The sequence below is a fragment of the Lagenorhynchus albirostris genome, chromosome 3 (genome assembly GCF_949774975.1).
Source record: "Lagenorhynchus albirostris chromosome 3, mLagAlb1.1, whole genome shotgun sequence".
NCBI lineage: Eukaryota > Metazoa > Chordata > Mammalia > Artiodactyla > Delphinidae > Lagenorhynchus > Lagenorhynchus albirostris.
The window spans coordinates 61,641,763-61,658,820 of NC_083097.1; the positions used below are offsets into that span (position 1 = coordinate 61,641,763).

General features: G+C 36.7%; 1 protein-coding gene across 6 annotated transcripts in view; it reads right to left on the reverse strand.

Annotated features, from left to right (window-relative positions):
- The window catches only part of AP3B1 (adaptor related protein complex 3 subunit beta 1), a 276,078-nt gene that overhangs the window by 210,105 nt on the left and 48,915 nt on the right, over positions 1–17,058 (reverse strand). For all 6 annotated transcript variants that reach the window (XR_009539505.1, XR_009539506.1, XM_060143161.1 and 3 more), the window contains exon 3: positions 14,798–14,872. Coding sequence is in view for 4 of the 6 variants with exons in the window: in XM_060143161.1 (XP_059999144.1) it covers positions 14,798–14,872 (75 nt within the window). In the remaining 2 variants the exon portion in view is untranslated. The remainder of the gene's footprint in view (positions 1–14,797; positions 14,873–17,058) is intronic.

Sequence of the window (17,058 nt, forward strand, 5' to 3'; positions counted from 1 at the left end):
ATACTTCAGTGTACTTCTCCAGATTTTGAACATGCAAATGCAAGATTATTTAAACTACTCATTTTCCTTATATGAGACACAATAACACCCAATCTACTTCACAGTGTAAAAATAATAGCTTAGAGTCTACATCATATCAACCTTGTGTTTGTATGATACAGATGAAGTGTGACCTGGCTGATCTTATTGCTCCACTTAAAAATTCTACCATCATTCTCAGGTCATGATTATTTTATACACTCTGTTTTTTTGTTTTGTTTTGTTTTTGCGGTACACGGTCCTCTCACTGTTGTTGCCTCTCCCGTTGCGGAGCACAGGCTCCGGACGCGTAGGCTCAGCGGCCATGGCTCATGGGCCCAGCTGCTCCGCGGCATGTGGGATCTTCCCAGACCGGGGCACAAACCCGTGTCCCCTGCATCAGCAGGCGGACTCTCAACCACTGTGCCACCAGGGAAGCCCTATACACTGTTTTTCTTGTACCGATGCAATCTTTTCATTAGAAAATGCCTTGTTTTTCAAACTATAAATACCTAAGTACTGACTATAAAACTGCTAATGACATGTGGCTCACTCGGTATATTCTGGCTATAAAGCATTACAAGACACCATTACAGAACTCTGATGTAAGGACGGAAAAGAAGAAGAGAATTTTCAAGTTATGTCACCAGTTACAAACCGAAAATTCTGCATGGAAAGTAGGGAAAACTGAGACTAAATGTTTTCATTTGACTGGTAACATTCCGTATATTTTAAGGTTTTAAAAATATTTACAGATTATGCTATAAATCTATAATATAGAAATAATAACTGAGAGATCTAATTTACCCTTCCTACCTTAATGAAACAGAAAATCAGGGGCAAAAAAATGAAACAGAAGTTTTCGTATGTTGGACAACAGGCAGCACATTACTGTGAACCCTGAGAGAGGGAAAAAAATCAATGTGAGCCCTTCAACTGACGGTAAGTCTACCAGGAAAGGGAGGCAACTCAAACAGAATCCAGAAGACTCACTGTGCTGAGGAGACAGTGATCAAAGCTCACAGAGGCCAAGGTTGCTAGAATTTGCAGAGCAGAATAACAAAGAGGAGGGCACTTCAGAGAGAGAGAGAGAGAATGCATTCTGGGGAGAAGTACCATCTACCGTGGGCTAAGCACTGTCATGCACATGAGTAAGATGAAACTACCTGAGGCCAGACCAAAAAACACTGGAAAGAAGTAGGCAGAACAGGTCTCAAAGATCACAGAAAGCTGGGAAAAGTTCATATTCCCACCAGCCAGAGAGAAAGTATCTCATAAATACATGTATCATTGAGCAGAATCCTAAGAAGGGCATTGCTTTAATAATGGGATTACATTAGTCTAGACTAAAGGTGTTTCCGTATCCCCTACTAAAGATTAAAAGTATGCTTTGAAAGAATCAAATGATTCCATATAACTTAATTGTGCAGCACAAGAAAACCCAACACAATTTAAACAAAAATCAGGACAATATGAATCATAATTACTCTTCAAGTAATCTCTACCCACATCTATCAAACTCCTGAACCATGCAAGATCAGAATAGACTCAAAGCAGCTCAGCAAAAGACAAAAAATATGAGACTGAAGTTGCTGCCTAAGCAACAGAATTTGCAATTTGAACCCTGTCAAAATAACTGCTTTCTAAAACAAAAACACCACCTATGGAGTAAACATAAAAGAATACAGAATCAACATAATTTAATATTCATAATGTCAAAAGATACAACTCAAATTACCCAATATATGAAAAACTAGAAAAATGGAACATATGCACACAAGAAAAGGAAATTAACTAAACGAAAGCCTGAGAAAAACATACTGGAACTAGCAGGTGAGGATTTTAGAGCTACTATTACACTTAAGTAAAAGAAAGTGTGCTTTCCATCAATAAAGAATAGAGGAAATCTCAGCAAAGAGACAGAAAGGATAAAAAAAGGACAAACTGAAATTCTAAAATGAAAAAATACAATTTCTAAAATAAAAATGAATGTACTTAATCAAATGGAGAGGACAGAAGAACGAGTAAGCAAACTTGAAAACAGGTGAGTAAAAATTACCTAATGTAAACAACACACACAAAAGAAGATCTAAAAAAACCAACAAAGTTTCACACATTGTCAGGCAAAAATAAAACAATATAATATATATGTAATTTCAATACCAGAAAGAGAAAAGAGAAGGGGGCAAATATTATCTGAAGAAATAATGGCCCAGGGCTTCCCTTGTGGCACAGTGGTTAAGAATCCACCTGCCAATGCAGGGGACATGGGTTCGAGCCCTGGTCTGGGACGATACCACATGCTGTGGAGCAACTAAGCCTGTGTGCCACAACTACTGAGCTTGTTCTCTAGAGTCTGCGAGCCACAACTACTGAGCCCGAGTGCCACAACTACTGAAGCCTGTGTGCCTGGAGCCCATGCTCAACAAGAGAAGCCACCCAATGAGAAGCCCGCACACCACATCGAAGAGTAGCCCCCGCTCGCCCCAACTAGAGAAAAGCCTGTGCGCAGCAACAAAGACCCAATGCAGCCAAAAATAAAAATTAAAAAATTTATAGAAAGAAAAGAAATAATGGCCCCAAATTTCCTACTTTTGATCAAAGACAGTAATTTATAGAACTAAGATGCTCAACACACACAAAACCAAGTGAACAGGAATAAGATCACACCAAGGTACACCAAAGTCAAACTACCAAAAGCCAAAGATGGAGTAAAACATGAAAGTGTCAAGAGAAAAATTACAAATTACATAGGAAGATGAATGATCCAGTTAACAGGGACTTTACATAAGAAATTATGGAGGGCAGAAGAGTCTTCAAAGCATCTTTAAAATGCTGAAACAAAAAGAAACTATTAATCCAGAAGTCTATGACCAACGAAATAATTCTTTAGGGATGAAGGTAAAATGCAAACATTTTCAGATAAAAGTAAGAGAATTCATCACTAGCAGACCTCCATTACAGAAAAAGCCAACAGAAGGTCTTAAGGCAGGAGGATCATGATACTGATAGAAATTTGGATCCTTAGAAGTCAAAGAGAATGCTGGACAGGATAAATATCTTAATAAATGATAAATACTCTTTTCTGTTTTTTTCTTTTAATTTCTTTACATCATAAGTATTGATATTTAAAGGAAAAATTGTACTGTTTTATGATGCTTGCTTGCTTATTTTTTATTTATTTATTTATTTGTTTATTTATGGCTGTGTTGGGTCTTCTCTGCTGCAGGTGAGCTTTCTCTAGTTGTGGTGCACAGGCTTCTTTCTCACTGTGGTGGCTTTTCTCGTTGCGGAGCATGGGCTCTAGGCGCACGGGCTTCAGTAGTTGTGGCATGCGGGCTCAGTAGCTGTGGCTCGTGGGCTCTAGAGCGCAGGCTCAGTAGCTGTGAGCTTGGCTCGCATGGGCTTAGTTGCTCCACAGCATGTGGGATCTTCATGGACCAGGGCTTGAACTCGTGTCCCCTGCATTGGCAAGTGGATTCTTAACCACTGTGCCACCAGGGAAGTCCCTTGTGATGCTTTTAACTTATATAAATGTGATAAATTAATAACTAAAACATAAAAGGAAAGATATGGATGTATACAGTTGCAAGATTTCTATATTTTATGTGAAGAAGTGCAGCATTAACTATAATCCAACTGTGAAAAGTTAAGAATGGATACAGCCAACACTTTAAAAAAATGCAAAGAAGTACAGGTTAAAAATAAAAACAGGAAACATTTAAGTGTGATTTCCTCTATAAAAAGGAGGAAAAGAAGAAGAGAGGAACAAAAATAAAGGAGACAAATTTTAAAAAAGAAATCATGTAATACTACACTCAAATCCAACCACATCAATAAATACATCAAGTGTTAACAGAATAAACACTCCAATTAAAAGGCAGAGGCTGACAGAATGGGTGGGAAAAACATGGAACTAGATGCTGTCAATAAGAGACACAAATAGATATGAAGACACGGGCTAGGAACAAATGAATGAAAACAGGATATACCATACACAGAGATGAGAAGGCTGGAATGACAATATTAATAACAAGAAATCAAATAGACTTTAAGACAAAAAAGTATTACCAGAGAAAAAGAAGGGTTTATTTTAGGATAAAGGGGCAATTCATCAGGAACACCTGAAAAGAGCTATGCCTAATAGGAGTGCTTCAAAATATAAGCAAAAAATGACTAAATTAAAGGGAAAAATGAACAATTCCAGGATCATGATTGGGAGATTTAAGATCCCTCTCTCAGCAACTGGTAGAACATCTAGACAAGAGGTCAGTAAAAACATTTTAAAAATCTAAACAACACATTTGCTTAAATAATATTTATAGAACATTACAACCCAAAGTGGAATACACATTCTTTTCCACTGCACGTGATATGCATACCAAAACAAACTAGATGATTAGCTATAAACAAGTCTTCATAAAATTTTAAGAGAATGATGTTTCCTGACTAAAAAGGAATTATATTACAAAGCAATAACAATATAAGATAATGAGATAACTCTCCCCCAATATCTGGAAATTAAACAACATACTTCTAAATACACCATAAGTCAAAAAAGAAATCATAAAATAAGAAAATATTTTTAGGGGGATGGATGGAGCGGGAATTTGGGGTTAGCAGATGTAAACTTTTATATATAATGAATAAACAACAAGGTCCTACTGTATAGCACAGAGAACTATATTCATTGTCCTATGATAAACCATATGGAAAATAATATTTTAAAAAAAGAATGTATATTTATGTGTGTGTGTGTATATAATTGAACCACTTTGCTGTACAGCAGTAATGAATACAACATTGTAAATCAACTATACTTCAATTAAAAAAAGAATTTAAAAAAGTACATAGAGGACTTCCCTGGTGGTGTGGTGCAGTGGTTACGCACCACAGGTTATTGGCGCCTGCCAATGCAATGGACAGGGGTTTGAGCCCTGGTTCTGGAAGATCCCACATGCCGCAGAGCAACTAAGCCCATGCACCACAACTACTGAGCCTGAGCTCTAGAGCCCACGTGCCACAACTACTGAAGCCCGCGTGCCGAAAGCCCATGCTTCACAACAAGAGAAGCCACCACAGTGAGAAGCCCACACACTGCAATGAAAAGTAGCCCCTGCTCTCCACAGCTAAAGAAAGCCCGTGCACAGCAACAAAGACCCAATGAAGCCAAAAGTAAATAAATAAAAATTCTTAAAAAGTACGTAGAGAATTGTAAAGTGCTATTAAAAATGATAGAAATGAAAAAAAAGAAAATATTTTTAACTGAATGACAATGAAAACAAATCAAGTAAAAATTCAGGAAAGTAACTAAAGCAGTGCTTAGAGGAAAAGACACAGTATTAAAGCCTTATATTCACAGAAAGATTTGATCTGAGTTCCCAACTCAAGATGATAGAAAACAACAACAAAAACCCAAATTAAGTAGAAGGATGAAATAAAAAGATAAATACAAAAGTCAATAATCATACCAAAAAGAAATCAATGACACAGGAAACAGAAAATTGATAAAACCAAAAGCTGAGTTTTTTTAAGTCAATAAAGTTGATAATCCTCTAGATAAACTGATGAAGAAAAAGAGAGAAAAGACAAAATTACCAATATCAGGAATGAAAGAGGAAACATCACTACAGAAGCTACAGACATTAAAAGGATACTAAGGAACTATAATTAACAACTTTATGCCAATAAACAACCTAGATGAAACAGATTCATTTCTTGAAAGAAAAATTACTAACACAATCCAACAAGAAATAGAGAATCTAAATAGCGCTGTGTTAGGGATCCACCAAGACTACCTTCAGGCTTAATGACTGCCTAGAAGGACTCACAGGACCCAGAAAGTTGTTACACTCATGGTTATGGTTCACTACAGTGAAAGGATATATAGTAAAATGAGCAAAAGGAAAAGGCACATGGGGTGAAGTCCAGAGGACACAAGGCACAAGCTTCTAAGAGTCCACCCACAAGCACAGTCACATAAAAATACTTCCTTTAGCAACAACGTGTGACAACACGTACAAAGTGGTGCCAACCAGGGAATCTTGCTTAAGACAGACGGTCCAGGGTTTTTATTAGGGATCAACCATGCAGGCACTGTATGCCTACATATATTGTCATCAGGAAGTAAGAGATCAGTAACTGAAGCTCCAGACCATGATAAGGAAAGCAGGTGTTTACCACAAACACTTTCAGTATATATTATTTGGATAAACTGACACAGCACGGCTCACTCTTATCCGACAGAACACTCAAAGAGATCAGTTCACCAGAGCCAACCAATAAACAATCATGAAAACAGACCTGGAGGGCTTCCCTGATGGCACAGTGGTTAAGAATCCACCTGTCAATGCAGGGGGCACGGGTTCAATCCCTGGTCCGGGAAGATCCCACATGCTGCGGAGCAACTAAGCCCGTGCACCACAACTACTGAGCCTGCGCTCAGAGCCCACAAGCCACAGCTACTGAGCCCACGTGCCACAACTACTGAAGCCCATGTGCCTAGAGCTCGTGCTCCGCAACAAGAGAAGCCACCGCAATGAGAAGCCCGCACACCACAACGAAGAGCAGGCCCTGCTTGCCATAACTAGAGAAAGCCCATGCATAGCAACAAAGATCCAACGCAGACAAAAATAAATAAATAAATAAAAAGAAAAAGAAAAAAAGAAAACAGACCTGGAAATGTTCAGGGTTTGCACAACCCAAGCCTGCTGAGTTTAGTTTCCACACGGGCCTATACCAATAAACAACTTGAATTCATAATTTAAAACTTTCACATAAAAGAAATTCCAAGCCCAGATGACATCACAGTAACAATGAAATAATACCAATTATTTGGTATTATTAGATAGAATGAAACAATACCAATTCTACACATTTTCTTTCAGAGAAAAAAGGAGAAACACTCTCCCACTCATTTTTTTTAAAATAAATTTATTTATTTTATTTATTTATTGTTTTGGCTATGTTGGGTCTTCGTTGCTGCGTGTGAGCTTTCTCTAGTTGCAGTGAGAGGGGGGTTACCCTTCGTTGCAGTGTGCAGGCTTCTCTCATTGTGGTGGCTTCTCTCATTGCAGAGCACGGGCTCGAGGCGTGTGGGCTCAGTAGTTGTGACCCACGGGCTTAGTTGCTCCGCAGCATGTGGGATCTTCCCGGACCAGGGCTCGAACCCGTGTCCCCTGCATTGGCAGGTGGATTCTCAAACACTGCGCCACCAGGGAAGCCCATCTCCCACTCATTTTTAAAATCCAGTATTAACTGGTTACCCTGATATCAAAACCAAAGTCATCATGAGACAAAAAAAAAAAATCCCTCAATAAGATATAGATGCAAAACTCCTAACAAAAGTTAGCAAATCGATTCTAACAATACACTAAAAGATTAATACACCATAGCCATTAGGGATTTATCCCAGGAACAGAAAGGTTTAATATTTAAAAATTAGTCCCAGTCATTTATCATATGAAGAGAATAGAGAAAAATCCTATGATAATTTCAGTACTTACAGAAAAAAGATTTGACAAAATTCAACATTCATTCATATTAAAAACTCTCAGCAAACAAGGGATAAAAAGAACTTCCTCAATATGCTTAAAGGCATCTGCAAAAAACCTATAGCTTGTATCATATTCTATGGTAAATGGCTCAATGCTTTCTACATCAGGAACAAGGCAATGAAAACCACTATCATTGCTTTTATTCAACATTGTAATATAGATTGTACTCAGTGTAATATGACAAGAAAAAGGCATATAGGATACAAAAGAAGTAAAATTATGTTCACATATGGTATGATCATTTATGTATCAAAGTCTAAGAAATCGATAAAATAGCTATCAGGAAAAAAAAATAGCTATCAGGATAAGTGAATTTAGCAAGGACACAAGATCAATACACAAAATCAGAATTGATTTTGCTAGCAATGACCAATTGGAAAATGAAATTAAAAAGACAACTCTATTTAAAATAGCATTCAAGAGACTTCCCTAGTGGTCCCAGTGGTTAAGAATCTGCCTTCCAATGCAGGGGACGAGGGTTCGATCCCTGGTTGGGGAGCTGGGATTCCACATGCCACAGGGCAACTAAGCCCATGTGCCGCAACTGCTGAGCCTGCACACCACAACTAGAGAGAAGCCGGCGTGCTGCAATGAGGAGCCCTTGTGCTGCAACCAAGACCAGACGCAGCCAAAAATAAATAAATAAATAAATATTTTAAAAAACACAGCATTCAAAAACTACTCAAAACTAAATTGATGTGCAAAATGTTCAAAACTTGTACACCAAAACCTATAAAACACTACAAAGGGAAATTACAGAAGACCATGTTCAAGGACTGGAAGACTTATATGGTGGAGGTGGCAATTCCCTCCAATTGATCTACCAACTCACTGTAAACAAAATCAAAGTTAACAGTCTTTTGGAGAAATTGGCATGCTGATTTTAACACTTTTACAGAAAGACAAAAGACCCAGATTAGTCAAAACAAGGCTGAAAACAGAACAAGACTGGAGTGCTTATACTACCTCACTTCAAGACTTACTGTAAGGCTACAAGACAGTGTAGTATAGGCACAAGGACGCACATACAGATCAATGGAACAGAACAGAGTCCAGAAATATGCTTGCACTTATATGGCCAAAATTTTTTCACAAAAGTGGCAAGGTAATTCAACTGGAAAAAGATATAGTCTTCTTTATAAATGGTGACAGAATAGCTGAATATCTGAGAAAAAAATGAATTGCAAATCTTACCTCATACCACACACAAAATCTAATTTGACCCAGCCAAAACAATCTTGAGAAAGTATAAAGCTGGAGGTATCACGCTCCCTGATTTCAAACTATACTACAAGGCTACAGTCACCAAAACAGTATAGTACTGGCACAAAAACAGACACCTAAATCAATGGAACACAATAAAGAGCCCAGAAGTAAACTCACCATTATATGGTCAATTAATCTATGACAAAGGAGGCAAGAATACACAATGGGGAAAAGACAGCCTCTTCAATAAATGGTGTTCAGAAAATGGACAGTTACAATCAAAAGAATTAAATTGAACTACTTTCTCACACCATATACAAAAAGAAACTCACAATGGAGTAAAGGCTTACATTTAAGACCTGAAACCGTAAAACTCCTAGAAGAAAGTATAAGTATTGCTCTTTGACATGGGTCTTAGCAATATTTTTTGGATATGTCTCCTCAGGCAAGGGAAACAAAAGCAAAAATAAACAAATGGGACTACATCAAACTAAAAAGCTTTTGTACAGCAAAGGAAACTATCAACAAAACAAAAAAGCCACCTACTGAATGGGAGAAGATATTTGCAAATGATATAGCTGATAAGGGGGTAATATCAAAAACATATAAAGAACTCACAGAACTCAACATCAAAAAAATACAAACAATCCAAATAAAAAATGGGCAGAGGACCTGAATAGACATTTTTCAAAGACCTACAGATGGCCAACAGGCACATGAAAAGATGCTCAACATCACTAATCATCAGGGAAATGCAAATTAAAATCACAATGAGTTATTACCTCACATGTGTCAGAATGACTATTATCAAAAAGACAGGGAGTTCCCTGGTGGCACAGTGGTTAAGAATCTGCCTGCCAACGCAGGGGACATGGGTTCGAGCCCTGGTCTGGGGAGATACCACATGCCATGGAGCAACTAAGCCCATGGGCCACAACTACTGAGCCTGCGCTCTAGAGCCCATGAGCCATAACTACTGAGCCCGTGTGCCTAGAGCCTGTGCTCCACAACAAGAGAAGCGACCGCAATGAGAAGCCCGTGCACTGCAATGAAGAGTAGCCCCCACTCACCACAACTAGAGAAAGCCGGTGCCCAGCAACAAAGACCCAACACGACCATAAATAAATAAATAAATAAACTTAAAAAAAAAAAAAGACAGCAAGTAACAAGTATTGGTGAGGATGTGGAGAAAAGGGAACCTTTGTGCTCTGTTGGTGGGATTGTAAGTTGGTGCAGCCACAGTGGAAAATAGAATGTAGGTTCCTCAAAAAATTAAAAATAGAACTACCATACAATCCAGCAATCCCACTCTTAGGTATACATTCGAAGAAAACAAAAACACTAATTCAAAAAGATACTGATACATGATCCCTATATTCATTGCAGCATATTTACAATAGCTAAGATATGGAAGCAACCTAAGTATCCATCGATAGATGAATGAAGAAAGAAGATGTGGTGTGTACACACACACACACACACACACACACAATGGAATATTAGCCATAAAAAAGAATGAAATCTCGACATCTGCAACAGCATGTATGGATCCAGAAGGTATTGTGCTAAATGAAATAAGTCAGACAAAGAAAGATAAATACCATATGATTTCACTTATATATAAGGAATCTAAATACAAAACAAATGAACAAACAGAACAGAAAGAGACTCACAGATACAGAGAACAAACTGGTGGTTGCCAGAGGGGAAAGGGGCAGGGGCATGAGTGAAATAGGTGAGGGAGATTAAGAGGTACAAACTTCAGTTATAAAATAAATAAGTCATGTAATGTACAGCATAGGGAATATAGTCAATAATACTGTAATAACTTTGTATGGCAACAGATGGTAATTAGACTTAATTGTCGAGATCATTTTGTAATGTATAAAAATATCGAATCGTGATGCTGTACACCTGAAAATAATTTTATATTATAAGTCAATTATACTTTAATTTTTTTAAATCTGATTTGAAATGTATTCTGTAGTAAAGATTTAACACAGTAGGCCAGAGATTGCTATCCTTAGAAAGCCTACTTATAAAGTTGGCCTTGACTGTTGTCTGGGAACTTGAACTTCAGAGATATTGCCACCATTCCCTAACTGATAAGGGTGGTTTACATAAAAACAATATGGTTTATGCTGAACATGTGCTTACTTTCTGAGAGTCTGCAATTCTGGAATGTGCTAGGCAGTTAATGGGTACACGAGCAGCCCCCAATAAAGACTTGGGCACTGAGTCCCTTATGAACTTTCCTAGTAGACAACACTTCACACATTTTGTCAGAGGTGATGCTGGAGGAATCGAATGTCACAGGGAAAATCACTGGGGAGGCTTCTTAGAAGCTTGCATCTGGTTTTCTCTGGACTTCACTTCATGCACCTCTTTCAGTACCTAATTGTTGTTGTGCATCTTTCAGTGTAATAAGTCATAGCTATGAATCTATCTATAACCTGAGATCCTGTGGATTAGCCCAAAGAATGAGGGAACCTGTGGGTAGTCTTGGGATTCTCCCCTGACATGGATCATAGTGCAAAATTTAATAGCTAAAACTTTTTAAACTTTTAGAACAAACTGGGAGAAATCTGCATAACATTAGGTTAGGCAAAGATTTATCAAGCAGGTCACAAAAAAGCCTCAAGTATAACTAAGAAAACTGATAAAATGTACTTTATCAAATCAAACGTTTATTCTTTGAAAGACATTAAGAAAACAAAAAGGCAAGCTACAGACTAGGAAAAAATAAATAATAGTAAATAACCATCAATCTGACAAAAGGCTTGTATCAGAATATATAAAGAATTTTTATACTCTAGACAAAAAAATTAAAAATAGGTTAAAGATCTGAACAGATATTTTAGAGAAGTTTTACGACTGATCAAAAAGATCATGAAAAGATGCTCAACACCACTAAGTATCAGGAAAATGCAATTAAAGGCACAATGAAACACCATTACGCATCCACCAAAATGGCTGAAGTCAGACTCTAACAAGATCAAGTGTTGAAAGGGATATGAACTGACTGGAACTCCACACATTCCTAGTGGGAATGCAAAGGGCACAGCCACTTTGGAAAACTACATGGTACTATTTTCTAAAAATTAAACATATTCTTCCCAGACAATGCAACACAACTAAGCCTAGGTACTTACCCAAGAAAAATTAAAATACATGCCCATAAATAGTATTTTATTTGATCCAAGTGTATTTCAACTGGTAAATTAAAAAACTGTGAAATATCCATATTATAGCAAAAAAAGGAACAAAACATGAATACATGAAACAGCAGAGATGAAACTCAGTAGCCTAAGTAAAAGAAGTCAAACACAACAGCTTCTATACTGTATGATTTGATTTATAAAAAATTCTAGAAACAACAAAACTATACTGACAGAAGGCAGATCAGTAGTTGCATGAAGACACCATACACAAAAATTAACCCCAAACAGATCACAGTCCTAAATATAAAAGCTAAAACTATAAAACTCTTAGAAAAAAAAGACAAGTGTAAATCTTTGTGACCCTGAATTAAGCATCAGTTTCTTAGATATGACATCTAAAGCATAAGCAAAATATATATATATATATATCAATAGCTGTCATCAAAATTAAAAACTTCTGTGCTTCAAAGGGCATTATCAAGAAAATAAAGGGATAACCCACAAAACAGGAGAAAAATATTTGCAAATCATACATCAGATAAGGGTCTAGTATTCAGAATACATAAAAATCTGTTAAAAATACACGATAAAAAGACCAACAACCCAATTATAAAATGGGAAAAGGATCTGAATAGATATTTTTCTAAAGAAGATATACAACTGGCCAATAGATTCTCAACAATTTTCTATTAAGGAAATGTAAATCAAAATTTCGATGAGACACCACTTCACACCCACTACAGTATACAATCTAAAAGACAGACAATAATTTTTCTTTACTAAAAGGAAAATAAGTGTTGGTGAGGATGTGGAGAAACCAGAACTCACATACATTGCTGACGGAAACATAAAATGGTTACAGCTGCTGTGGAAAACAGTTTTGAAGTTCCTCAAAAGGTTAACCACAAAGTTATTTTATGACTTAGCAATATCACTCCAAGGTATATATGCAAAAGAAGTGAACACATATGTGCTCACAAAAACTTGTACAGAATGTTTACAGCAACATTACTGACAAGAGCCAAAAAGTGGAAACAACCCAAATGTCCATCAACTGATGAATAAACAAAATGCAGTATACCCACACAATAGAATATTATCCAGCAAAAAAGGAGCAAGAGAGTAATGATGCATACTATGACATGGATGAACCTTGAAAACATTATGCTATGTGAAAGAAGTCAGACACAAAAGCACATACTGTATAACTCAATTTATACGCAATGCCCAGAGTAGGCAAATCCATGGAGACAAAAAGTAAATTAATGGTTGCCTAGGGCGAGCGGGTGTTGTGGGATAACTGCTAATGAATATAACGTTCCTTGTTGAGGTGATAAAAATGTTGTGGAATTATTAGATGGTGGTGATGATTGCACAATTCTGTGAATACACTACACATCACTGAACTGTACACTTTAAAAGCGAGAAGTTTATAACATGTTATTTATGCTTTGATAATCTTTTAAAAAGATGACTGATTCTTTAAAGTAAAAATAATAACCATGTATTTAGAAGGCTTTAGCATATTTAGAAGTAAAATGCATAAAATGGGAACAGACTGGAGGGAGCAAATAGAAATTTACTGATGTAAGAATATATGAAGGGGTATAATTATTTGAAACTAGACTGTGATAACTGAAAAATGTATATGTAAATCCTAGTGGTAGACTGTAGTAAGTTAAATATATATATTGTAGCCCCTAGAGCAAGCACCTACAGAATAAACAGAGGTACAGCTTCAAGAGTAATATTAATAATACTAGATTATAAGTGAAAAAACTTCCCTTTATCTTTAATTTCTACTACTTATACTCCATTTCCCTCCACCTAAAACATCCTGCCCTGATGTCACCAGGTCCTTGAAAATATTCGTCAATGGAGACTGCTGCTTCTCCCAAATTTACCAGACTGAAAAAGAGGACTAAACTTATTTCTTGATGCTCACAGTTGCTAGTATGGGCAAACATGAAACATGTGTGCTGGCATTTTCATTCTCGTGCACATATCACTAGCTCCTACTACTTCCTAGTAAACACACCCTCCTCAAAAACACACACTCCCAACATACCCCCAGACAATCACTACCCAACATCAGTTGAAGTTGAGACTCATGACAGATGTGGCCATTCAATCTTCATTACAACCTTCTGTTCTTTTGAAATACAAGGCATTTGCTCACATCAATCTCTAATTCTCTTCATTGAACTTTTCATACTACTCATCTTTCTCAATGGTTTCTACACTGGCTCATATTTTTCTTCTGCACTCTATTAGAAGTCATTAGTCCATTTGACCTAACATTAATTACCTTGGCCTCAAAGTTCTGCGAATTCCTCTGTTTCAAATTCCATGTACAAGCCTATACAGGGACCAGTAATTGAAGGTTCCCACTACATCCTGCCTTCTGCTCACCTCCTACTATACTGAGGCAAGGTCTATTAGAACTAAGATGCTCCAGGAAGAGCACTAGATTTGGAGTTACAACACCTGGGTTCAGTCCCTGCCCTGATACTGCAGGAATTTAGGTCTGTTTCACTGGACATAATGATATCATAAAATTAAGTCCCTAGAGCAGAATTTCAACTAAACTGGCTTCTAAGAATATTCAACAAGTTACCACCCTTCACCCAGGTGAATTAATCTCAATTTTACTTTTCATATTCTCCACCAAAATTCCAAAGCTAAGATTGTCTACTTTGTATTCTATATCACCTATTTAAGATTATGGACATTGTAATTGTATCGAAAATCTAATGTCACAAGTATCTTATAATATGTTGTGTTTCAAAGTAACTCAAAAGTATATGATTCTTTCACAACAAAAGGAATCATGAAAATTATGAATCAAAACAGTACCTCAATATTTTTACTGGCCACATTCTTCACAACAGCAGGAAACAGGTCAGATGCATTTTTCCCTTTTGCAATCATCTGAAGAATAAAAGTGGAATATTAGGGCTGAAACTTTTTAAAAATTAGTCATTTGAAAAAAAACATAAATTCTATATACTTTAAATATTTAGAAGATAAGCTACAGAAACAAATAAGCTATAGAGTTAACAAACAACTCTTCTTGAGTCACCTTATTGATTCCAACTATCTGCAGCAAAGAACAAACAATCTCTTGGGAATCAATATAAATACACACAGACATATTAAGGAAGAGACAGTAATTTAAAGACATAATATTTACAATAGTTTTCTCCGGCTAATGGTGTTGTAAACACTTTTTAAATATTTGTACTCTTCTTTATTTTCCAAGTTCTTACATTAAAGATGTAATGCTTTTGCAATGGGGGTGGGGGTGGAGAATGAATGTTATTTTAAACAAACTACAATATTTTTTTCTCCTTCGGCTTTCTTTTTATAGATTCCCCTACTTCTCCAACCATTTTTTTCAAAGTTCCCTTCACCAGGTCCTCTTCCTTTCCCCACTAAAGTTCTGTGCACCAACATCTTTTCAGGCTACACTGTTCTACAATCTCTGAAACACCTGAGATTTCATTCACCCTCAACATGTTAACTCCTACCTCTACAGGGATCAACTCCCCAAACTCTAGCCCTAACTCTGGGCCCTAGTTCCACTTCTCTAACTGAACATTATTAGATGTCTTTCTCATCCAAAACTTGCTATGTCTAAAACCAAACCTATTTTTCCTGATAAAATGGCATTCGTGCTAGAATTTCCTATTTCCACCAATTTTCCCAGATACCAGAAACCATGAAATTATCTTGGTCTCTCCTCACATCTACACAGTAACCAGGTCCTGTTGTGAATTCTTAGCACACTCACCTTAATCCCTTTCTCCTGTTACTATCCTAGTATAGGTCAGTATCACCTACAGAGGACTTTTCCGACAATCTCCTCCTTCTGTCCATAACGTACATCACCGACAGTTTAATATGCTCAAACTACCACTTTGCACGTCAGCTCCCCCTCAAAGATCTCAAAAGCCCCTGACTGCCTGAGAGTCCAAACTATTTCATTTACTATTCAAATGACTTAATGGCATTAACATCCCTTTTAAGCTCATCAACCATTATTGTTCTACACCGTTATTATAAAAGTAAACTGATCTACTCACTTCTTGTACATTCTCTGGTTCCTCTATGCTGGTGCTCATATCATGCCCCCAACCCACTTCTTTTTACTTTTCTAAGTTCTACTCTTCTATCTAGAGTATCATCAAATTCTAATCATTCTCCCTTGCTAGAGCCATCTCCTAACACCTAGCCCACTATGGTGTCCAATCCTAATTTCCTCTAGAATTTTTTAATCTACGTTTTTCATTTAGCATTTCCTATGTGTTACCTTTTATTTCTATTTATTTCAGTTTTATGTCTACCTGTATTTCCATTTCCTTCACTCTCATTCCCAGAATATATCTTTATGTCTTTTAATAGTATGGACTTTGGTAGCCACAAAATAAAGTTTTAACTACAGGATAATTTTTTGGAAAAGGGATCTTGGGACTTCCCTGGCGGTCCAATGGTTAAGACTTCGCCTTCCAATGCAGGGGGTGCAGGTTCAATCCCTGGTCAGGGAGCTAAGATCCCACATGCCTCGGGGCCAAAAAAACAAAACATAAAGCAGCAGCAATATTGTAACAAATTCAATAAAGACTTTATAAATGGTCCACATCAAAAACTAAGTAAATATATATATAAAGTCTAAAATACCATTTTAAAAAAAGGGATCTTTATGAATTATCTAAGAAATCTAAGAAACTACCTTAAAAAGGTAGAAGGCATTAGTTTTATAAATTTACAGGAATGTTTTATAAATACTATGTGACATTTTAAACAACAATAATCCCAGTTAACAATATCTCAGAAGACCTTTCTACATGACAGCTTTAGAACACTCTAATACAAACTAGTCTTTTCATTTTCTATTTCTTTACCTGTGAAATTATTTGAGTATTCTGTGAAACCTTCTGAGTATTAAAGAAGGTTCACGAAATAGTGCAACTAAAGTATCTTTATATGACTTTTACAATTTTCTCATCTGTAAAATGAGAGAGGGATTAAATGTTCTCTAGGGCCCCTTCCTTCAGTCATTCAGTAACTACCTAAAGTCAGAGATCCTATCCTACGATATCCTACTCCAAGGCTTC